Below are 25,706 nucleotides of genomic sequence, written 5' to 3' on the forward strand. Positions count from 1 at the left end.
TGCCATTAATTTTTTTACCCGCTTCCATAGGAGGGTATACTGTTTTACCTCTTTCTGTACATATGTCCGTCTGTCCATAGTCTGTCCCTATGTCAGTCAGTCCCGAGAAATTCTGTTGCATTTTTTCTCAGGAACTATAAACCAGAGCTTCCTGAATTTTTTTATCAGTCTTCATGTGAACATGGTATACACTGTGATGTGATTTCAGGTTCATGGATTTTCAAATACCTGTATTAAACTGTTTACCGATTACTCAAATATTCTAACACATAATGGCCATGTATGAAACTTCTGTCCAATTTTTGCTCACCTGGCCGAAAGGCCAAGTGAGCTTTTCTCATCACTTGACGTCCGTCGTCTGTCCTCTGTTGTTGTCATCTTCATCATTGTCATCTTCGTTGTCGTCAGTTAACTTTTACATGAATCTTCTCTTGTGAAACTACTCGGCCAAATTTAACCAAACTTGGCCACAATCATTATTAGGGTATTTAGTTTAAAAAATGTGTCTGATGACCCCGCCTGTCAACCAAGATGGCTGACATGGCTAAAAATAGAACATAGGGGTGAAATGCATGGGAAAAACTGTTGGACATCTGCATCTACATTGTACGTTGAACTGTCAATCTTGACCAAATACTCAACGCTTCCGGTGGACGCAAGAAAAAGAGTAATTTTATAAGATAAACCAAAAATATATAAAGCAAGTATCAAGTATGATAGGAAAAAAAATAAATAAAAGAAAGTAAAATAATAAAGAAAGGGGGGTACCCATTTGCTTTTCTTTCATCTGGCCTGAATCAATCGGTACCAAGAAAATAATCCCTGCTGGCACAGATCCAGTCCATCATTTGACTTACTTGGCAAATGGGAGACTGAATAGACTAAAAGAGAGTGTTGAAAGCTCCAGACGACTCCTTAGTAGAGTTATTGCCCTTCAATGGAAGACAAGATCTACAAATAAGTTTACTGACCAACTTTTTCAGTCGCATTGCTGTTATTGCTTTAAAGTGTTTTGAAAACTATAATAGATAGATAGACACTTTAAATAGCTAAAATTATCAGCAAGACAAGATCTTCAAATATGTCAACATGGTCGAAATTGTTAGTACACATCGGAGTTCTTGATCTTTTATGACAATTTCTACCTTTTTTGCCTATTATCTTGAAAATAGATAACAAAATAATCAGCAAGACAAGATATGCAAACAAGACAAATTTCGACACAATAGTTAGTAGACTCTTTATAGGAGCGATTGCCCTTAAATGACGATGTTTATATCTTTTTTTGTGTTTTGGGCAAAAAGTAAAAAAGATATAGGAAAACTGTGAACAGAAAAAATTATCAGCAATACAAGAGCAAGATGAATTCTTTTTTAGTCTACAATGTTGGAGAGTGACCATTAATGAGGGTAGGAATGCCCTTTACCTTCAGGCGTCAAACCGTCATTTTTGGCTACCGTTAGCTTCAAATTGGTTAAAATTTTACTGTGATTCGTCAAAATATCATTATGGTGATTCGTCAGAGGTCTCAAATAATTATCAATACTATTATTTTTGGAAAAAATTTAACGTGATTCGTCAAAATCAGTCGATTTTTTTATCGTCTAAAAGAAAGTTTACATTTTATCATCATGCACCAAAAATTACGGTTAACGTCATTTGGCAAGAATTTTTAACGTTATTCGTCATGAAGGTACCCCCCATTACGACCCTCATTAATGAAGATGCATATAGACCTAGGTGAGAAACACTCTTTAGAGCCTCTAGTTCTAGGGAACTACAAATAAAAACTTCCTAAAATTTTTGTCTGTCTTCGTGTGAACATACTTTACCTTCATCTTCGCTAGCCAAGCAAGGGTTACGATCCTTTCCCTATCCCTCCACCCTTGGCAGATTAAGCCAACATTTTTGTGAATACAATGCTGCGCCATCTACCAATAGATATAAGTCAGGCCCATTCTGACTACATCATTTTTGACCAATGACAACACTTGAACTATCTTCAGTTTGGAGGTGTAAATATTGTTGTGTTTTGTGTTTGCAAATTTTGTGAAACTGGAATCGAAAATATACATTGACATTCCAACATTTCCACAAGAAACATACCCAGGAACTTCAATTAGATGATTAAGAACTTTAGAATTGTCACAAAATATCGTCCTATGTTTTGAGGGTAAAGACTTGTTGCACAATCTGCATGTGACAATTGTTTATTTACATTTCTACATTTACGCGTGATCATCTTAAAGGTGCTTTTTGATTGGATGCAGCCAGTTACAACTGCGACTAATAGAAATCATTACCTCGTGGATCCAAAATTCTATCTTAATCTGCCAAGGGTGGAGAGGAGGGGACTGGATCGTAACCTTTGGCTAGCGAAGATAACTTTACCTTGTGATATGTTTTCAGATTCATCTCTCATGAACGTCCTGTTTATCGATTTCTTAAAGCAGGGTATTTTTTAGTGAGCAGTAGCTCACAGTTTTACCAGTTTTTACTATTTATCCTATGGAATCTTGAAGCAGATTTGTAGTTGCAATTCATTAAACACATGAACTATTTTAAAGTTTTAAGATTAAGTCTATATGAAAGAACTTATGCATGATATCAATTATAAATCAATATGTATTTTGTATGGTGACTGTTGGTTAGAAATAAAGTCTCAAACACATTAGAATCAGAATCATACTTTTATTTTCACACCAATTATAGCAGGAATAATTTCCATGAAGATCTCTTCCAAACTTAATTTTATTTACTCCATGACTACATCTCATGAAAATAGTTGCACATTACCAGTAGTTACAAATCAGAGAGAAAATCTAAATATGAGGCATATTATTAACCCCCATTTTTTTTAAACCTACAAACTCCAAAAGTGATGCATAGTTAATGTGTGATTAGCAAATAACAGATTCATGCTCCTGGCTCATGGTCAAGATGATTTTAACAAAGTCTTTTTTATGACAATCAATCTATAATTACATTTGTATAAAAATTTCTTTTGACAAATATTCTGCCATTAGGTATTTTGGAATATAAGCTTCTAAAGATTTATTGTCTCTGAGGTCTTTTGGGGTAAATTTCATTTATGACAGACAAATATATAGGAATTGTCACTGTTTTGGCAGTCTTTTATGATAAGTTTTCTTTTCAAACAAATGGTTTGTAATGAGAAGTGGCCTTTGTGATAAGTGCTTTGCTATGACTGTTATATGACTAGTAGTTGTCCATGGCAAGATTTATCCTTTAATTTATGGTGTAATGGTTAATTTACGTAATGCCAATATGGTCTAATTTGATTGATTTTTGTCGAGCCTGCGACTTTTGTCGCAAAAGCTAGACATAGCGATCCTACATTCCGTCGTCGGCGTCGTCCACAAATATTCACTCTGTGGTTAGAGTTTTTTAAATTTTAATAACTTTCTTAAACTATCCTGCATTTCAACCAAACTTGGACAGAAGCTTGTTTATAATCATAAGATAATATCCAGAAGTAAATTAAAAAAAAAAAAATCCTGTTTATCCGTATTTTACTCATAAATGGACTTTTTTAGCTCACCTGGCTCCTCTGAAACCACTGGGCCAAATTTAACCAAACTTGGCCACAATCATCATTAGGGTATCTAGTTTAAAAAATGTGTCCGATGACCCCGCCAACCAACCAAGATGGCGGCCATGGCTAAAAATAGAACATAGGGGTAAAATGTAGATTTTGGCTTATATCTCTGAAACCAAAGCATTTAGAGTAAATCTGACATAGTGTAAAACTGATTATCAGGTCAAGATCTATCTGCCCTGAAATTTTCAGACAAACCTGACAACCTGTTGTTGTGTTGCTGCCCCTGAATTGGTAATTTTAAGGAAATTTTGCAGTTTTTGGTTATTATCTTGAATATTATTATAGATAGAGATAAACTGTAAACAGCAATAATGTTCAGCAAAGTAAGATCTACAAATAAGTCGTCATGACGAAAATTGTCAGTCGACCCCTTTAGGAGTTATTGCCCTTTATAGTCAATTTTTAACAATTTTTCGTAAATTTTTGTTATCTTTTACAAAAATCTTTTTCTCTGAAACTACTGAGGCAAATTTAACCATACTTGGCCATAATCATTATTAGGGTATCTAGTTTAAAAAATTTGTCCGATGACCCCGCCTTCCAACCATCATGGCCGACTTGGTTAGAAATAGAACATAGGGGTAAAATGCAGTTTTTGGTTTATATCTCTGAAACTAAAGCATTTAGAGCAAATCTGACAGTGGCAAAAATGTTCATCAGATTTAGATTTATCTGCCCTGAAATTTTCAGACGAATCCGACAACCCGTTGTTGGGTTGCTGCCCCTGAGTAAGTAATTTTACAGAAATTTTACAGTTTTTTGTTATTATCTTAGATATCATTATAATATCTAATATCTAATACTATTAATTATGATTTTAACCTTATTTTACATAATTTCCAAAGCATCAGTAAATACAGGTGAGCAACACAGGCTCTTGAGAGCCTCTAGTTTTTGGCAGTTAACATTACATTCACTCTGTGGTTAAAGTTTTTTTGTACCAAACTTGGACAGAAGCTTGTTTATAATCATAAGATAGTATCAAGAGGAAAATTTTGTAAAAAAAAAAATCCTGTTTATCCGTATTTTACTCATATATGGATTTAGTTTTTCTGCCAGTTAACATAACATTCACTCTGTGGTTAAAGTTTTTCAAATTTTAATAACTTTCTTAAACTATCTTGGATTTGTAACACACTTGGACAGAAGCTTGTTTGTGATCATAAGATAGTATTCAAAAGTAAATTTTGTTAAAAAAAAAATCCTGTTTATCCATATTTTACTTATATATGGACTTAGTTTTTCTGCCAGTTAACATTACCTTCACTTTGTGGTTAAAGCTTTCAAAATTTTAATGACTTTCTTAAACTATCCTGGATTTGTACCAAACTTGGACAGAAGCTTGTTTATGATCAAAAGCTAGTATCTAGAAGGAAATTTTGTTACCATGTTTCTGTCAGGCTTATGTAGTATTAACATGTTCTAGTCCTGAATATGCATTTTATTTACCACTGGACCTTAAACAGCCATCCATTATCATCTGGCTTATGTTCATTGTGATAGGTCAACTATATTTGGTATATAGAATCATTGCAAGGTCTACATGTTCACATGACCTTTGACTCATTTCATAGATCATTGATCAAGGTTAATATTTCGTGTTCAATCAGTATCTCAGAAACTATAAGCAATAGGTCAACCATATTTGGTGTATGGAATGATTGTAAGCTGTTCATTTTCATCTGGCATAGTTCATCTGACCTTGACCCCATTTTCATGGTTACTTGGTTAATGTTTATTTTTCATTGTTAGGTTTGTTTTTCAGATACTATAAATAAAAGGTCAACTATATTTGCTTTAAGGAATGATTTTAAGGTGTACATGTCTGTCTGGCAGGGTTGATCTGACAATGACCTTAATTGCATGGTTCTTGGCTGGTGTTAAGTTTTTGTGGTTATGTCTGTTTTTATCTCACTTTGACGAAGTTGAAAAAGCGAGACTTACAATAGATCTTAAAGGCATTACAAATAAACCTATAGCTATACATTTTTTGAACAGTTTGGTTTAGCAGCTATTATTTTTCAGTTTAGAAATCTGCAAAAAGTCTTATACATGTTATAGGGGTAAAATGCAAAACTTACAGGTTTTGATTTTTATGTGATTATACTGATCAAAGGATAATTGTAATACAACATTACATTTTAATTTTATTTTGGTTGAAATTTGACATTCAAAGAGCAATTTCATTTTTTATACGGCCGCAAAAATCTTTTTGCGTCGTATAATGCTATGATATCGTCGTCGGCATCGTCGTTCGTGTCGTCCGAAGACACATTTGATTTCCTAACAATAACTTTAGTTTAAGTGAATGGATCTCTAAGAAATTTTACCAGAAGGTCCAATACCACAAAAGGAAGGTTGGGATTGATATTGGGGGTTATGGTACATTGTACCAACAGTTTAGGAATTATGGGCCAAAAAGGGGCCAAAAACAAGCATTTTTGTAGTTTAATAACTTGTGTGTAACTAAGTGTATGGATCTCTCTGAAATTGTACCACAAGGTTCCATATCACAAATGGAAGGCTGGGATTGAGTTTGGGGGTAATTGCCCCAATCGTTCAGGAATAAGGGGCACAAAAGGGGCCAAAAACAAGTTTTTTTCTAGTTTCCAGACAATAACTTGTGTTTAAGTGTATGGATCTCTCTAAAATTGTACTACAAGGTTCCATACAACAAAGGGAAGGCTGGGATTGAGTTTGGGGGTAATTACTCCAAGGGGGGGTTCAAAAAGTTTGGGGGATTTTTTTTTCCAATTTTTTTTGGGGGGTTTATATTTTTTTTCTTGAAAATTTTTGAAATTTCAAATAATTGCACAGTATTGCGCAATAACAAGAAATCTTCAATTGCACAGTATTGCACAATAGCAAGAAATCTTCAATTGCACAGTATTGCGCAAAAGTAAGAAATCTTCAATTGCACAGTATTACGCAATAACAAGAAATCTTCAATTGCACAGTATTGCGTAACAACACAGTATTGCGCAATAGCACAGTATTGCCCAATAGCAAGAAATCTTCAATTGCACAGTATTGTGCAATAGCAAGAAATCTTCAATTAAAAATAAATACAAATCTTTTAATCAATTTCAATGGGATTAATTTAAAGTCTTTAATTTTTGGGAGTTCTAACCTTGTACTTTTTTGGATATTGGGCCCCATTTTTAAATTGGTCTACATTGAGGTCAAAAGGGTCCAAAATTAAATTTTGTTTGATTTCATCAAAAACTGAATTATTGAGGCTGTATGATATGCTTAATCTTATATTGCATTTAGAATTTTTATTATGGGCCCTATTTTCAAATTAGTCCATATTAAGGTTTGAAGGGTCCAAAATTAAACTTTGTTTGATTTCAACTAAAATAAAATTTTTATTTTTTTTTTATATGCTGAATCTAACCATGTTGTTAGATTTTGGATATCAGACCATTCTAGGTAAATTAAATGTCCCATTTCAAAATTTTAAGATCTTTGACCACATTTATTTTGTGTCAGAAACCTATATTATGTCAAAAATTTGATCACAATCCAAATTCAGACAGTATCAAGCTTGAATACTGTGTCCAAACTTGCCCCAACTGTTCAGGGTTCGACCTCTGCGGTCGTATCAGGCATCGCTCAGCGAAGCATTTTATTTTTGGATAAAATGTGGATTTTATGAATGTAAGGATCTCAAAATCAATAAGCTTGAAAAATTGCTGGAAAAGTTCAGTATGGAAATGTTAAGTTTTCAAAAAATCTTTCAGCAGTTGGTAAACTTCAGAAGAAGATCTGATGGTTTGAATTTTCATTACAAATAAACAAAAAATACACCTATAGTTGTGTGTTTTTAAATGTGCTCAGTAAATATAATTGTTATGCATATTTCAGTTAATATGAATTCACAAAGATATAAACAAATTGACCTACTAATTTAACTAAAGTAGGTTATAATTCATTGATCTCTTGGTCAGGACCTTTTCACACCTTTCTCAGAAATTGATTAGAGTAGCCAAAGGCTGTTTTGAAAAGATTAAGAACTTAATAAAAGATTTTCATTGGTCTTATTCTCAGTAGGCCTGAAGGATTGATCTATTAGGAATCAAAAGTTCATTAACCTAAAAGTCATTTGTGTTCTAGTTTTTGGACAGTTGAGTCTGATATGTATTGTATTCTAAGTCATCTTGAATTATGCAACCAGAATCAAGATCTGGTATCTGTTTTACCTGAGGAAGTCTCTATTGGAATATTCATGTTACTTGAGGATGCTGAATTGTTAACTTGTAGACTTGTATGTAAAACTTGGTTACAAATTTGTGAGACATTATTGATACAGGAAAGAATTGAAAATTACAAAAGACAGAAATATGAACAATATTGGAACTGTGGAGAGAACAGGATATCAAGTGCAGTAACTCCTGTTGCTAAAGCCATGGAACGTTTAGCATTTGGTGTTGATGTGGTTCAGAAACTTTTCAATACATCTCCAGTACCTGATCGACTCTTTACTAGTCCATCACCAGTATCTATCAGCAGAATTCAAGACAGATCACCTGACCCAAGAGAATTTCATCAGTATTTATCACCGCATTCTCAACACAATTCATCTATTAGTATGAAATCGTCACCAGTCATTTCAAAAAGAGGGAGTACTCCAATTTTTCATAGAATAAAATACTCACCCTTAATTCCCAGTAGAATGAAATCTCCTGTGCCATTAAGACATTATCCAAATTCATCTCCGATTCCAAAACAACACATTTCTAACAAATCCACATCTCCGATTCCAGTGGTTAGACTATTTGATGCAACTCCAGAAAATGATTGCACAGGTTTAGAGTATGGATCAGAGACTTTATACCCAAGTCAGTCATCAGGAAAAATTACTCAAAGGTTATATGTTAATGCGAAAAAAGTGAAGAAGAAAACAACACCCAGAAAAGACTTGTTACGAAGACTTTAAACTGATCTTGTTACCATCTTGTATTTGCAGTATCAGAACAGTGTGTTAAATTACTCTTGAAATCTGCTTTATTTCTATGATAATAATGGAAATATTCGAAACCTCATTTTACTTTAGATAGTACTTTATACCTTATAGAGGAAGTAGCATTTCTGAATTTATATATTGAGAATTGAATTCTTTTTTTAATTTATATGTTCACATTACAGCTGGCTGTGAATGAATTTGTTTGTTGTTTGTAATATCTTGTTAATAAATTATACTTTTTTATTTACCTTTTCTTGAAGAATGTTTTTTAGCATAACAGTAATAAGATAGTAATTTATTTTATTATTGTGTCACAAATTGATTGACCTACATAAACCCCCACAGAGGTTTTGAAAAGTTGGCAGTTATGCATATTCAAATATACAAGAAATGTTCAATGCAAAGCAGGATATTAAAGATTCTTGATATTATTCTTCCTCATCAGAAGAGGATGTGGTAGCAAAAAAAGGTTGGAATGTCTTTCATTAAGGTCAAGGTCAATACTTTATGTTGAAAGATGAACACAAGAGGAAAAGATATCATTTTGTGAGCTTTGCTCTCACTACCTCTAGTAAATGACCACTTTCGCATTGAGCTGTAAATAAGATTTGGATAAATGTGACCTTTATTATTTTGCCATCACTTGGCGTCTGTCGTCGTCTGTCTGGTTTAAACTATTACAAACATCTTCTCCTCTGAAACTACTGAACCAATTCCAACCAAACTTAAGCCGAATGATCCTTAGGGTATCTAGAATAAAGTTTGTGTTTTATTTACTGTTTCGTCAAATAACATGGCCGCCATGGCTAAAAATAGAACATAGGGGTAAAATGCAGTTATTGGCTTATATCTCAAAAACCAAAGCATTTAGAGCAAATCTGACAGGGGTTAAAGTGTTCATTAGGAGGAGCTCTATCAGCTCTGAAATTTTCAATTGAATCTGATAACCCATTGTTGGGTTGCTGCCACTAAATTGGTAATTTTAAGGAAATTTTGCAGTTTTGGGTTATTATCTTGAATATTATTAATGAAAGATAAACTGTGAACAGCAAAAATGTTCAGCAAGGTAAGATCTACAAATAAGATCATATGATCAAAATTGTCAATTGACCCCTCAAGGAGTTATTGCTTTTTAAGGATAATTTTACACAATTTGTTTATCATGTTTTCTAACTTTAAAAAATCTTCTTCTCTGAAACTACTGAACCAATTCCAACCAAACTTAAGCTGAATGATTCTTAGGGTATCTAGAATAAAGTTTGTGTTTATTTTCTGTTTCGTAAAAAAACATGGCTGCCATGGCTAAAAATAGAACGTAGGGGTAAAATGCAATTTTTAGCTTATATCTCAAAAACCAAAGCATTTAGAGCTAATCTGATGAGAGTAAAAAATGTTCATTAGGCCAAGTTCTGTCAGCCCTGAAATTTCTGATGAATCTAACAACCCATTGTTGGATTGCTGCCACTTAATTGGTAATTTTAAGGAAATTTTGCAGATTTTGGTTATCTTGAATATTATTAATGATAAAGATAAACTGTAAACAGCAAAAATGTTCAGCAAAGTAAGATCTACAAATAAGTTTTGTATGACTAAAATTGTCAATTGTCCCCTTAAGGAGTTATTGCCCTTTAAAATCAATTTTTCACAACTTGTTCATTTAGTTTGCTTACTTTAAAAAATCTTCTCCTTTGAAACTGCTGAATCAATTTCAGCCAATCTTGGGCTGAATGAGTTTCAGAGTATCTAGTATTAATTTTGTATTTTATTTCCTTGTACGTCAAGAAACATAGCCACTATGGCTAAAATGAAACATAGGAGTAAAATGCATTTCTTTGATTTTGAAGAAAATATGACAGAAACAAAGAACATTTCAATGGAAGTTTTAAGCCATTCATTAATATATTGAAAAGCAAAAATAATCATTGATGAAAGATTTAAGCAAAAAATTACAGGTGAGCGATTCAGGCTCTTGAGAGCCTCTTGTCTTGAATATTATTATAGATAAAGATAAACTGTAAACAGCAAAAATGTTCAGCAAAGTAAGATCTACAAATAAGTTTTATATGACCAAAATTATCAATTGACCCCTTAAGGAGTTATTGTCCTTTAAAGACAATTTTTCACAGTTTGTTCATCTAATCTAGTTTGCTTACTTTAAAAAATCTTCTCCTTTGAAACTGCTGAATCAATTTCAGCCAAACTTGGGCTGAATGAGTTTCAGAGTATTTGGAAACATTTTGTATTTTATTTCCTTGTACGTCAAGAAACATAGCCACTATGGCTAAAATGGAACATAGGGGTAAAATGCATTTTTTTGCTTTTGAAGAAAATATGACAGATACAAAGAACATTTAAATGGCATTTTAAGCCACTCATTAATATATATTGAAAAGCAAAAATAATCATCTTTGATGAAAGATTTAAGCAAAAAATTACAGGTGAGCGATTCAGGCTCTTGAGAGCCTCTTGTTTTATTCTTAGGCTGCACATGTTAAATTTTGAACTTTAAATCAAGTGGCAGCTTCTATGTTCTGAGTCAGACACACCTTTGTGTCCATATGAAAAAAAGAAGATGTGATATAATTGCCAATGAGACAACTCTCCATTAGACACCAAATGATGTAGAAAGTTAGATACTATAGGTCACCATACTGCCTCCAACAATGAGCAAATCCCATACTGCATAGCAAGCTATAAATGACCCCAAAATGACAAATGTAAAACAATTCAAATTAGAAGACTAATGGCCTGACTTATGTAAACAAAAAATATAAAATGATAAACAGCAACAAACAACAATCACTGAATTATAGGCTCCTGACTTTGGATATCACATACAGAATGTGATGGGGTTTAACATGTTTGCAGGCATGCCAACCCTCCCCATACCTAACCTGGGAAACAGCACAAAGATCAAACTTTAAATATCAGTTAAAAAGGGCTGAAGTCAATATTAGAGTGATACAAAGCACAAAAACAACTAACAAAAACACAAAAGACTCAAAGTACAGATATGAGAGTACCGGTACTCTCAGTTACTGAAAACTAGTTCAAAGCCAATAACAACTAATAAAAAATTCATGTATTTAAGGCTAAAATATTAATCAGTACACATCCAACTTCCAACGGATTTTGTGTAAAGTTGTCATTGACAGTCAAAGAAAAATATGACCATGTGGATCGAAAAATAAAGGTATCAACAGATGGTCGGACAATATGTCAAGCTTTAAATCCCATTTACTGTGGATTCCTTTTTTTTCGTGGGTACTAATGTTTATGGATTAAGGTACCCCTGTACCCACGAAATCCACAAAAATTGGTATTCAACTAATAATAATGAATTATAAGTTGTGAATAATTTTAAATAGACTAAGATCAGGTATTAACACTAAACACCCCAAATGTAAAAAACATTACAGTGACCTATAGTTGTTAATTTCTGTGTCATTTTGGGCTCTTGTGGAGAGTTGTCTCATTGGCAATCATACCACATCTTCTTTTTATATTAACTCACAATTCGTTGTCCTTGCTTACCCTGTTAATTCAAATGATTTAAGCCTGTCATTTTATTGCATTTTGAGATTGATGGTGTGCTTGTCAATGAATAAAAGTGAATATAAAGAAGTTTGGTAGATACTCATCTCCAGGCTTTGCTGTTTTCTTGTTTGTATCTTACAATAAATCTGATCCAGGCTTTGCTGTTTTCTTGTTTGTATCTTACAATAAATCTGATAGCTATGAGATCATATTGCTTTTCTAAATAGATATGAACCCTAATCAATCAAGATAACAGGCAATTTGGATGAGTTGTAAAAACGTTATACATGTGTATCTTTAGGAAAAGTCTAAACTTTAGGTTATACAATTAATAAATAACAAGATCATTATATTGCAAAACAGCAAGGGGATAAGTTACATGTCAGTACAGGATTTTGTTCAGTTCATAGCAATACACATCAAACTTATGATAATGGGAGATAATTAATAAAAATTTGATACCAACAAAAAAATCCACATCATTCGGAAGAATGTGTGCACCCTAAAGTGCCATAATTTATATAAGGGAGATAAGAGCCATTAAACTTCCAGGAATTTTATAAGTGGCCAATACACTGAAACGATTAGTATAAGTTTTAACCTAGAAAGGTATTTTCAGTTATAAAAAGTGACTTTCAGTTGACAAAATATGCTACAATTTTCAACCAAAAAGAAGACACTTCCGATTTATATAGGTTGCTAGTAATGAAATATTTAATTAAAAACAAAGGTAATGCATTGACAAAAAAAGCTATTCATAACACAGGAAAGACCTTCTTTTTGTTTTTCAGACAGTTACATGATGTATTTTCCTACATTGAATCCCTTGGAAACCAGTGCTCTGTAAATGAACTGAAACCTCAGTAAGTATAACAACACAACATCATTCATAATAGTTGTCTCATTAAAAATCACACAATATCTCTTTATTTTTATATATAATTTTATTTGACGAAAATGAATATTCAATAGTATAAACTATTGATCTATTTGTCTGTTGAAAAGTTTCTTGATCAATTTGAAGTTATATCTTCTTGTTTTTTTATACGTCTGTTTACAGGAGGTATTAAGGTATACCGCTGTTCATCCATCCGTCCAACCGTCGTCAACATGTCGTACAATAACTAAAAAATGCTTTAACGAATTTTCATGAAACTTTGGTGAATTGTTTATATCTATTGACGTAAGCTCTGTTTTGTTTTTTTTTAATTTAAGATTTTACGTTTCTGAGTTATGGGATTTTATTCATAAAAAAGATGACTAGTTCGCATCTATTAAATAAGCTCCATTTAGTTTATTTTATAAATTTCTGATATGACATTGAGGAGTTATGGAACTTTATTTGTTGAAAAAGTGACTGCCATATCATGCACTCATGGCGCAGCTCTTTATTAATGTCCTGCATACAAAATTTCACTTGTTTTTTTCACATTAGAATTAAATGAACCAAGTGAACCAACACATTCTGATTCTTAGTTCAAATAGTGCATGCTAAGATGGATATCAGGATATGCTATGGTTGCCTAAAAACTCGGAACATATAAAAGAGAAATATTCTAGTGACAGCATGGTTAATGTTTTGTGATTATCCTGATGATTATTTCATTATAAAATGAGACATGTGGACTAAAAAAAAGCTTTAGAATTAAGTAATTAGGATTGTTTACTCTTTCAACAATCATAACTGTATTTTCAGTACAACAAAAGATATAATGGTTCGTGCAGAGCTTGTATCATTGATCTGCAGTCTTTGTCCTACCAACAAGACACATCAGGAATTTGCTGTGAACTTACTGAGGAATTTGATCAAACAGTACAGAGAAGTCCAACAAGAAACTATTACACCAGGAACTATAACTAATTCATTGGAACATAGAAAGAAACACAGACTGTTACAGATTGTATCATTACTAGAATCTATTGTGATTGAGGTATTAGGGCATTTCATTACTTTGGTTTCAATAAAATACCCTTATTTTCCGGTCACAAGTGAAATAAATTTTGTATTTTCACTCCTCTGACATCATAGAACAATAGGTATTGTCAACAAATTTGCATCAAAACCAAGTGAGAAAGTGTTAGAAAATGATATAGTATGATGTAGTAGCATTTGCTACTTTATTTACTTGAAAAGTCAATCTAAGAAAAAGAAGTACGAAATCAAGGATTCAATTATAAGAAAATAGTCAACTTGTTAGTAAACAAAACTGAAAATTCTTTCATTGGCTTCCCATATTTGTGAATTGATCAGCTGTTTTTCCACTTGTTGAATACTTTTCTACATTCCAGTTCTTGGATAACTTATTCAGCAAATATTATATCACTTAAATATTGCAACAGTAGTTTATTTACTTTTGCCCTGTATTGAAGACTTTACTGTGGCTTTTGAAATGAAAAATAGCAATGAAAAAAAATTCAACTTAGAAAACTTATATTATTTGCTTTAAAATATCAATATAATATGGCAGTCAATTTAAAAAAAAAATATATGAATATCGCATTGATAGAATTTACAAATGATTGATTATCAAAATTAACATGGTAAAATGTAATAAACTTGATAAGTAAAATATATATCATATTCAGAAATGTGCCTCATGCACAATTTTATTCACTTCTGCATTATGCTTATATTAACTTCATGTTGGAAAGATAGATATTTTGTCAGTTTTAAAAATTCAAATTACTTGACTGATTCTCACTCTTTGTTGGAGAATGACAACCGAATGATTTTAAGAAAAACCAAAAAATAACTTCCTGCTACAAATACTATTTAATTAATTTATAATTTGTTTAATTACAGACAAATTTTGAAGATTTATGGACATTTTCATGGGATTTATTACACCAAGAGTATCAGCCATCCATTCGTCATACATGTGAATGGATTTTACTTAGAATGATTGTAAAAAAACCTGAATCTATAGATGAACTGTGGAAAATATTTGACAAGGTAACGTTCAACACGAAATATGCTTATTTCATATCATTTAATGTTCCGCTCATTACTGTTATGCTATTTGCCATCAATAAACAAAGATAATTTCTGTTAAAATACACCTGTGATGTAAATCTTTTGTTCAAACTCTCCATTATTTTTCAGGAATGGAGAGTTATTTTCTATTTTCCATCTTCATTCATCCGGACATTTTGCCCTTTGGGTATTTCCATTGGCAATTTCTTGAAAAGTGTTCACCCATGGAAATAGTTCTAAATGACGTTACGTTATATTGAATGAAGACGAAAACTTACTAAACAGCTGATATTAAATGGATTTTTTTTTAAATTGAGATGACCTCGTAGTAATACCATGAACACCAAATATCTCATTATTAATAAACAGCTTTTATTTGCGAGTTGTAATTCCATCGTATAATATATTGTATTGTTTTCACTAGAATTCCATAATATTATCCACAATTTGTTTTCCGATGCACATCTTGTCTAAATTTCTGTCACGGATAGCATCCAAGTGAGTAATAACGAATATTTTCCATTGAGTGCTAGTCCTCTTTTGAATCTACAAAATATCGAATGTGTTAACTCAGTTGAATTTTTTCGTAATATTGAACACAGTAACATTGTACAATAAGGAAAATTAGAGAAAATATATTTCAATTACAGATTTGCTTTTAATTTGACCGTTTAAGATATCATTTGCTTGAAATTTAAAGTGTTGTATTTTTATTTTGTACAGCAAAAATCGTTTGTTCCATTTTAATATGTACATTAAAAAAAGAAATATTACTCATATAGTTTCTACAATAATATTGTGGATAATAGAACAGATAGTTCATGAAACTAAAATGGTCAAAATGGCATATTCGGTATATTATTTGATCTTTCGTTGTTATAATTTGAATATGGTACTATTGAATATAATTTGAAGGGTATGGATAACATTTGAATAAGGCTTGTGTTAAATATTGGGCGGGACTTTTTATTCAATTTTCAACAGAAACGCTTAACATAATTGAATTCCTTCACTGTTGTTATATGTCCAGTGGCAAATAACAGTTATATCGGCAGTGCAAATGACGGCGTTAATCTTGAAATTTTTAAATGAAATCAAAATGTAGTTTTCCACTTATGTTAAAGACATACAAAGGGCAATCTTTCTGATAATAATTTGATCTAATAGAATGGTTTGAAATATAGAATCATATTTTGTTTCAGATATGACTTCAAATCGAACACACCCTTATTAGTTAAATAACATATACTAGAGTTTTACATACCTGGAAATTTATTCTAGTTGTACCATGTCAATTTTCTCATACGATTCTACATCCAAGATTTATCAAACGAAAAACACATAATCCATTAACATATATGCATAAATATTAGTTTTTTTCTCTCTCCCGAAATACCACTTAAAGATTCAAATAAATATCCTTTCAATCCCACCACAAGAAAGACGTGTGTATCCAATGACTTAAAACATAAATCTGGATGAACTTTATTCTAGATCTTTTATAGTAATTATTCTACTGTTCATAAATACTTCGTTAAGTGATTATATGGTCAGCTTGATCTTAAATTTTGCCTGTGGATTATTGGGTACACCATGGGGAAAAGAAAATCATTACAATATGAAATAAAATTCTTTAAATTTTATGATCTAAAAATTCGTTCTTAATATTTAAGGTGTATTTTAAGTTAGTGAAAGCCTCCGCTCCATTATTTCCCAGGAATGGACAGTTATTTGGACTTTCTCTATAACATAAGGCTCTTGATTTGGGACATGTACATTTACTGACATTGACTGGTCTAAATTAGTATTTTGAATATGCAACTCTTTCCCCTTTTATCTCAATCAGTGAAATAACAATAGGTACAGAACAAAAAAATACCCGAAAAATAACTGAATAATCATTAAACTCTGACAATTATATCTACATTAATATTATTGATAACAAAAACATATACTTGCAAATACAATGCTTATAAAAATTCTTTTGGTTACTGCACGCTAGCTCAAAGATTTCATTTGATCTGCTGTAAAAGAAATCATGCTTTCTAATACTGCAAAATCAGTCGTAGTATTTCCAAGAAGAATTCCATTGTAGGGCTATCTTTCAGATAATCTATATAGAACTTGCTGAGGATACACTCTTCACAAACTATATTTATATTTCTGTACATCTAGCCTGAACTTAAATCAGGTCATTTAAAAATTTATCTTCAAGAGATTGGCAGCTTTTCCCTTCAATTCTGTATTTCAAAGTCAAGGTTATAATGAAAAATGAATTCTAGCACATCTGCACTTCAAATCTGAAGTTGATGACATTTACATTTAACAAATTTTGTTTCAGTTAACCGAAAAGAAGAGTACAGTTTTGTGTTCAGTGATGTGCATGGTATCACATTTAGGTGTACATCTTCCTAAAAACAAACAGGTTGGTATGTTAGAATATTTAGATTAGGAAATGAATATAGTCAAACCTATTTATAAAGTTATGGTCACCATTAAGACCAGAGAAAACTGACCTTTTAAGAGAAGTGACTTTTGAATTAAGGTTAAAAAATGCATAGGTATTACTACAGAGGGATAAGATGAGGCTGACTTGACCAGGCAGATTTTTGCCTAATGGAGGACCTTTATAGCAGGTTTGGCTGTATAGTATTTTGGATAAGATATCATTGAAGCAAATAGATAATGCAACATATACGGTATTTTTTACAAAAATTTTAAAGAATGAAGATCCTCTTTTCCTTTACAGATATTATCTCAACAATACCAAATATGTCAAGTAGTTTATATACTATTGACAAATGTATGTTACTTCATACTATTGAAACATAGAAATTTATGAACCTTAGAAATGAAAGATCTAGTATGCAATAGATTTGCCTAAAAATTGTCATACTTAAAAAATAACTTATCTGTAATGTTGAGTCTCCATTGTAAAGTAAGAAAATTTATACATGCATATTTTATTCCCATCTGTTTATGTATTTCAGGAAGAATTTTATATAGCATCATTTCAGAAGCTGTTACCATGGTGCATGGCAAATCATTTTAACACAAGAGTGCATGCTGCTGCAACATTGGTGAAACAATGGAATCAGTGTGAAAATTTAAAGTTTACAGAGGTCTTAACCTCTAACTCTATAGTACATTCATGTATGGCTTTCCATAAAGAACCCAAGTATGTTTGATTTTTACTTTCTTTAAATATGAATTATTTGACTGAAATTCAAAAAAAGAATTTGCTTCGATAAGAATTAAAGGGAGATGTGAGGTAGAAATTAAAAGACAAAAAGATATGCATAAGACTTACATATATGAGCATATAAATTTCTTTTTTAGTTAGCGTTATAATACATTGGAACAATTTATAAAGAGAAAAATGCTTTTACTTTATATACACACTTTTCAGAAATTTTTAAGGGAGTACTTTGTCTTACTTTCTTTGCTGGAGAAAGCAAAGTGGTCAGTTTAAACTTGGACAATAACTTGGAACTAAGAATTTTTAAAAAATTTTACTTATTTCAAATACTTATTCTGAATGTGTCTTTAATAAGAAATGACGGATTTATAAAAGTCACTTTTTCTGTTATAGCAATTTAACCAGGAATATACAGAGATTAGGAGAGAATTTTTTCTTCAAAACATTTGATCCCATGGAAGATTTTAATCTAGAGGTAAGTTATTTTTATGTCAATTTATTGTTTCCTTTAGTTATAAAACATTATGCATAGGTAACTCCAAGAGTGTCTGAAAGGGGCATATGATAAAAGTTGTTAGTCTCTATTGACTAGAACACAGTGTTAGTATTCAAATTATATTGCATAAAAGTGAACAAAGGTATGGCCAAGAAAAGAAAAAATTACCAGTGTTATGCCATTTTTAATTTTGGACAAACCATAGCATTGAAGTAAGTCTGTGCTTCCTTATTAGTACTGTCAATTAAATTGAGGGTATTAAAGGAGTACCTTGTAGAATACCTCCACATTTGCATATACTTGGACTTATCATTTGTTTAAAAGCAGATGGAGATGATCACACACCAAAGTATATTTGGAGAGCATTTGTAGCTACTTATACTGTCAAATTGTTCGTTAATGGTGTTGGCTGTATTCAAACTTGATTCTTAACACTTTTCTCCTTAATGGTGCCTTTTGCTGCCTTTCCTGTCTCCATAAGGATGCCTCTCCCATTACTCCATTATGATACCTTTAAACCTCCTCTGTGGAACCTCAGTTGGAACAAATTAATTTTCTGCATCAATTTCAGACAATTTTTCAAACTTTACCATGGTTGTTTGGTATACCTGATGATGAATGGATCTCACCACAACAGTTTGAACAGATTATGTCCACAGAAGATTCATGTTTACCAGTATACAGTGCTAAAGATGGTCTGAAATCTGAGACTCCTGGAAGCTGGAGATTTAAAAACCCAGGTATTATTTTGTCATTGAAAGAAAGGGTATCAATTTTAGTTTTCATGTACTATTTGAAGTACAGATTTATTGTTAGCAAATATTGATAGGTTATACTAAATTCATAAAGAATTTTTTTTTAAACTTAATAGATAGTTAAATCAAATTAACTTTGATGAAAGGAAGGATTTATTATAAAATGGATAATTCAAGATGAATTCTTATTCTAGACAGCAACAATTTAAAACAGTCAAACAAACAAAACTGAAAAACATAGCTTTAATACGATGAACTACCCACCCAACAACAACAACAACAAAAACAACAAAAAAATGGTAGGATATCAGATGTATATCAACTATGGAGTCACTTTGATAGTTATAATATACTTATTCATTTAAAATGCAGTTACTTACAGTGTATTTTATTGCAAATGAAGTATAATCGAAAAAAGGAGAAGGCAACTGTAACTTGAAACATCCTTCTTATAATAATGTAGACATAAATAAATATGAATTTTTGTTTTTAAAGGGCCTTGCCATCAGTAATATTGACATTTTCTACCCATATCTGTAAATTGATGTATTTGTGTGTATCCACACCACTTCATTTACATTGACATGGCTATTTTGTAATTGAGATGCTTGTTAAACATTTATTTTGACAGAAAAAAGTGGCGGTGGCGAAGAAGATAGTGACATAGAAGACAATGTTGAAGGCGATGTCCAGAAGAAGATAATGCCATGGAAACTAATGTTACCAGATGATGAAGTTCAAGATGAGCTTGAATATAGCAACAGAAAGAGAGATGATGATGGTCTTATTGTTGTTACTTCTTTGATTGATAAAATACCAAATTTAGGAGGTAAACTTACTTGATATCCTTAAGTGGAATACTGTGGATTCATTAATATTCATTGGATACCAATTTTTGAGGGATTCTAGGGTACAGGTGGACCACAAATTTAAATGTTAAACAAATTACAAATTTTCTATAGGCTTGTATGCAGACTTTGGCAAAACCACAAAATCAAATATCCCTAAAAGTGTACATATTACTTAATTCACGAAAATAAACAAATCCGCTGTTATTATCAGCCAAGATGTCATTGATTGTAACCTTTTAAAACTCCATTGAACAGGATAAATTTTAAGGTACACTAAAAAATCTGAAGTCAGATCAGTTATTTTTTTTTGAATATGTACTTAATATTTGCTGCTGGACATTTAAACATCAAAATACAATACATCCACCATTTTCATACTTGATTGGTCAGATTTAATTTTTGGAATAGTTTAAAATCTTATAACTTATAAAAAACATGAAAAGTCGGAAATAGTGCGTATGTTAATTCATTACATGTGCACATATCCAACAGGCTTCATTGACATCAGGTTCAGAGTTCATTGCCCTGTGAATTCATTCAAATGCCACAACAGAAAATACATCTTAGTGTATCAATTCTTGTTTATAAGAAGTTGGTCAGTATACTGTGGATGTAAATAATCTATGCATTAAAATATTTATTGTAATTTATTTCAATATTTTTTCTGCAGGTTTATGTAGAACCAGTGAAATATTTGGTGTGTCTCAGTATGTTATTGGCAAGATGAAATATACAGACGACAAAACTTTCAAAGAGTTGAGTGTAACAGCACATAAATGGTTACCTATCACAGAGGTTAGTTGATGTTTAGAGTGGTAGGAATGAGCTGCTGGAATAGGTAACTTTTTTCAGCTTCATTATATATGACAAGGTGGAGAAATTAAGATGAAATGTATGACAAGGCTTCTGATTAAATCATAAGTATCTGAAACTAATCAGATGCCGATTTTTTTTCACAGATGCAAATAAAACCACTGTGGTAAATGCATAAGATATTTGTCAAATCTTTTTATCTCTCCATGGAATAGGGTAATCATGATAGCTATAGATATATTTTGTCCAAAAATGTATGATGGGTATGTATTTAGTTTTTCAAAATATATGAAAATGGTGGGGTACTGGATGTCTCAGCTGCTCATGTCTACCACAAAATGATCAAAGTAACCCCTGATTTTTTAGCTGATTTTTGCATGCTGTGAATATACAGTTGTGAAAAAACAATAGAATTTATTGATACATAGACAATTTAAAAAACTGATACACCATAGCATTCTTTCTTTTAGTATAATAACAGATGTCTACAATTGTAGTTTGCAACAGAAGAACTCAAACTATACTGGTGAAATGTTGTAATGAGCAATATTTTACATATTTTAGGTTTTAATTGTAAGATGAATTTTGATATGATATAAAGAGGATATCAATTTCAAGTCATTTTTTCTATGATTTTCATCAAAATACTCTTTTAGTAGATGTTTTGTAAAAGATGTTAAAAATGTTCTTTAAGTATTGCTGTTTTTCATATAGGTTTGGCATGAATTACTTCCCCAATACCTTACTGAGAAGAGACAAGAGGGATATACATTGATAGGAGTTGAACAGACTGCAAATAGTGTGTCACTTACAGACTTCACATTCCCCAAGAAATCACTACTGGTACTAGGGTATGTAAAGCACTTCACTTTATTTGTTTTATGTGCAGTGATTTATCATGAGTAGAATAAGATCCTTATTTAATATCCTGGTCAGAGATTGAAGGTCATGGTCACATGATAGCATTTAGGAAAAAGATATGGTTTCCGTAATCAGCCTTGTATAGTTCGCACTGGTACATTGTCCGTTCCCCCCTTCTCGCCACTAGAATTCAGGTAAAAAACTTTTTGTAACTGTTTGAAAACGTCTAATGAAACTCCGTTAATTTCAAATCGTGTGTGATCGTTTGCGGTATTTTCATGGAAAAACCTGTTTTCCATCATCAAATAGAAGTTGAAAATGCTTGTAAATGATTTTGGAACACTTCATGAGTGTTGAAATAAGTCAAAATCACAAAAAAAACAATTAAGAAACTTGTGTTTGTTTAAACCAGAAGTTCGAAAATCACATGCAAATGAAAATAAATACGGTGAGAGTGTACGGAAAATCAGTACTTAATAGATATCACTAGAATACGACTTTGAAAGTGAAACAGTTCCATCTTTTAGTAAAATAATCTATCACATTAATGTTTGAAGGATCTTAAGCTAAAACAAAGCACATGCGTCAGTATGAAAAACTAAAATGGAACGAATAACCGATTAGGTTTTGTAATTTATATATTGTTATGCATGAGCTGGTTCCCGGCTGACTTGTACACTTTTTTCAGTCCATGAAATTCAAACGGATTCCAGCTTATTTTATGCAATGCAGTGAAAACAAAACAAGAAATTTGTAATGAAGCATTAACTTTTGAAATTAATCAGTTTATATTTGATTTGAATAAAAATTGCATATTACCGTTCCTACTCGCTTATTAGTCGGAAAATTGGGAGTAAAATTCATAATCCAGAGAGGGGGACCGACTAATAGACGAGATCTAGCGACCAGAGGAAAAATCCAAGCTTGAGAAAAGTGGTCAGGAGTGAATTTCCTGGTCAAAACTACGTTTTTGATTGCCAAACCTACATAAATCAATAAATAAAAAGTTTTTGTTGAAAATAAATGACTACAATACTGTCTTTGTGTTTTATTTGTTCTTTGGTAAACATTTTCTGCAAATTCGTGTTGAAATTCTACTGTTTCCGGTTTGTGTATTGATTTTCATGGTCACATGGTTTTCCTATAAACCCAAAAGAAGAGCCAAGAACCAAAAATGAAAAGGAGATAATAATGTACCAAATATGTGAAAGGATGTTTTCAGCGGAGTTATTGTGTCATTATTGTGATTTCATGATATCAATTCAATGCTTATAAATCATATAATAATAAAAAAATAATTTTAAGATTCATTCCCAAAATCAAAATATTATTCATTAAAGTGTCTCAGTAAACAAATTACAAAATTGATTGACAAGCCAATATAATCCATTGATAACCCCAATTAAGAGACAAAGAGTTGTATTTACTAAAGGTGTGAAAACTATCAGTGATAGGTAAACAGATGACACTAATGAGTTGGAGTTAGTTATTTTAATATATTGATTAGCTTCACTTAATTTTTTTAATCCTTTAATCATCACAATATAATAAGAATTATGAAGTGTACATGCTCATTTAACACCGAGTTATGTATGCTGTGAAAAATATTTTCATCAAGTGTTGATTGACTTTAAATTTTTCAGGTTCATATTGGTTTATATTCGCTTTTCTCAAACAATAGGTTGTTAGTCATACCCTACAAAATCATTGATGCATTACGTAAACAACACATGGCTAATCTAACATTTGAACAGTGAACAAAACAAGAGAAATGAATACATCTTTATTATTAACAGCAATATAAATTATCATGATGAGCATCAACTAAATTCAAACCAAACAAACATTAATGCAGAAATGAATATTATTCCTGGATTTGCATTGGTTTTACCGGCGTTCAGTTACTGTCAGCTGAAAAAAAAATGCCCAAATTTTGTCCGACTTATACGAGGGTCAAGACTAAATCCTTAGAATTTGGAGCTGAAAAGGGCCCCCGACTTATAGTAGGATCGACTATTAGGCGAGTATCTACGGTAATATGGATTACTCCGGTAGGTAAGCTATAAGTTTTGAAAATGATGAGCGCCCTCTACAATTTCAATTACAAACATGGCGAACGTAAACAAACAGAATTTTTCTCTTTACTTCTTGCTTATCGTACTCTATAATCCGCACCCCTGTCTGGCACGTTCAATTTTGGAGAATAAAACTGCGGACTATACAAGCCTGAATTCAGTAAACTTGCCTTTTGCATTTCACTTTTATCAAATTTTGGGATGTTGTTCCTGATGATGAGGATATGAAACCAGTAGGATATCAAGGTCAAATGGCAGGGTTGAACTTTTTTCATTACAGAAAAAGCGCTCTATAGCTTGATTTCTGCTTTCAATCTTCTTACGATTTAATGAAGAGATCCTCCATGAGTAAAGGATGAATTCTTTTTAATATCAAGATAGTTCAAGGTCAATGTCCCCAGATGATATTATGACTCATTAGCCATTTGAATCGATTGAGATCTTCATTTGGATGATCCATCTCACAGGATCACAGGTGAAATACCAACATTGGAATTGACTTAATTTCATTTGGTGGAAATACCTCATTAATGGACTTATTTTCATTTGATGGAAATACCCTATTAAAGATTTAATTTATTGTTTCTTCTTTACTTTTTAAGAATAAAATTGATATTTTTCAGGAATGAGAAGGAAGGAATACCTGTCCAACTTATAAATCAATTAGATGTTTGTGTAGAAATACCTCAACAAGGAATTATAAGATCATTGAATGTTCATGTTAGTGGAGCACTGCTTGTGTGGGAATACCGAAGGCAACAACTAATTAACGAAAATTAAACGTGATGGAGCACAATTTTTTATCTGCATGTTTGTTGAGCTGAGATCTTGTAAAAGTCAAGTCTTTCAGAATACAACAAAATATATCAGGTTATTTTCAAAAAGTGGACAAAATAAAACATTGCAAATTGTGAACTCTTTAGACCATGAAATATATTAAAGAAGACTAGTCAATGAGATTTCTGTTTATTATTTTTTTTTACAATGCTTGGTGAAGTATAACTGTGTCCTTTCAAAATTCCAATGAACCAAAACAATTCTTTCAAGTTGTAGTTTGCATCAAGTTGCTATCTTCAATTGGTGAAAATTTTAGCTGATAGCTATAGGTGGTTTATTATTAAAAAATAGCAAGTACAGTGTACAGAAAATAATATTTTTATAATCCAATTCCAATGATTTGACTGTTTCACTAAAAGTTTTTAAAAAATCAAACCCATAGTTATTGGGCCGGAAGGTTAAAAAAAGTTTAACATTGAATTGGAAAGTTCTATCATATTGACATTAAACAAAAAATTTTTCTCTATTGTGAGTACTGAAAAAAAAAGATGGAAATATATTTGTAAAAGGAGAGACAATTCTGTAATAAACAGACACAGAGTACATAGTACAACGAATTTTTAACCGTTAGGGGACTTTGTATTGCCATGCAATACTCTTAGAATGCATGTTAATTCAAAGTCGCTGGACCATGATCTTGTGGGCAGGGCCTAGAAATGGTCAATAAACTGAGATGTACTGATAGTAATGCAACTTTATACAAAATATCATTGATCTAAT

The 25,706-nt window shown here is 31.6% G+C and overlaps 1 protein-coding gene across 1 annotated transcript in view; it reads left to right on the top strand.

Moving 5' to 3' along the window:
* LOC127698723 (probable methyltransferase TARBP1) overlaps positions 1–25,108 on the top strand; it is a 51,338-nt gene extending 26,230 nt beyond the window's left edge. Inside the window, exons 17-27 of the mRNA XM_052202347.1 lie at positions 12,917–12,988; positions 13,822–14,056; positions 14,929–15,078; positions 17,441–17,524; positions 18,090–18,277; positions 18,692–18,773; positions 19,366–19,534; positions 20,181–20,378; positions 21,071–21,195; positions 21,928–22,064; positions 24,773–25,108. Of these exons, the coding sequence (XP_052058307.1) occupies positions 12,917–12,988; positions 13,822–14,056; positions 14,929–15,078; positions 17,441–17,524; positions 18,090–18,277; positions 18,692–18,773; positions 19,366–19,534; positions 20,181–20,378; positions 21,071–21,195; positions 21,928–22,064; positions 24,773–24,929 (1,597 nt within the window). The 3' untranslated portion in view covers positions 24,930–25,108. The remainder of the gene's footprint in view (positions 1–12,916; positions 12,989–13,821; positions 14,057–14,928; positions 15,079–17,440; positions 17,525–18,089; positions 18,278–18,691; positions 18,774–19,365; positions 19,535–20,180; positions 20,379–21,070; positions 21,196–21,927; positions 22,065–24,772) is intronic.
* The last annotated feature ends 598 nt before the right edge of the window (positions 25,109–25,706 follow it).

Source organism: Mytilus californianus, unplaced genomic scaffold (genome assembly GCF_021869535.1).
Source record: "Mytilus californianus isolate M0D057914Y unplaced genomic scaffold, xbMytCali1.0.p SCAF_4, whole genome shotgun sequence".
NCBI classification, from domain to species: Eukaryota; Metazoa; Mollusca; class Bivalvia; order Mytilida; family Mytilidae; genus Mytilus; species Mytilus californianus.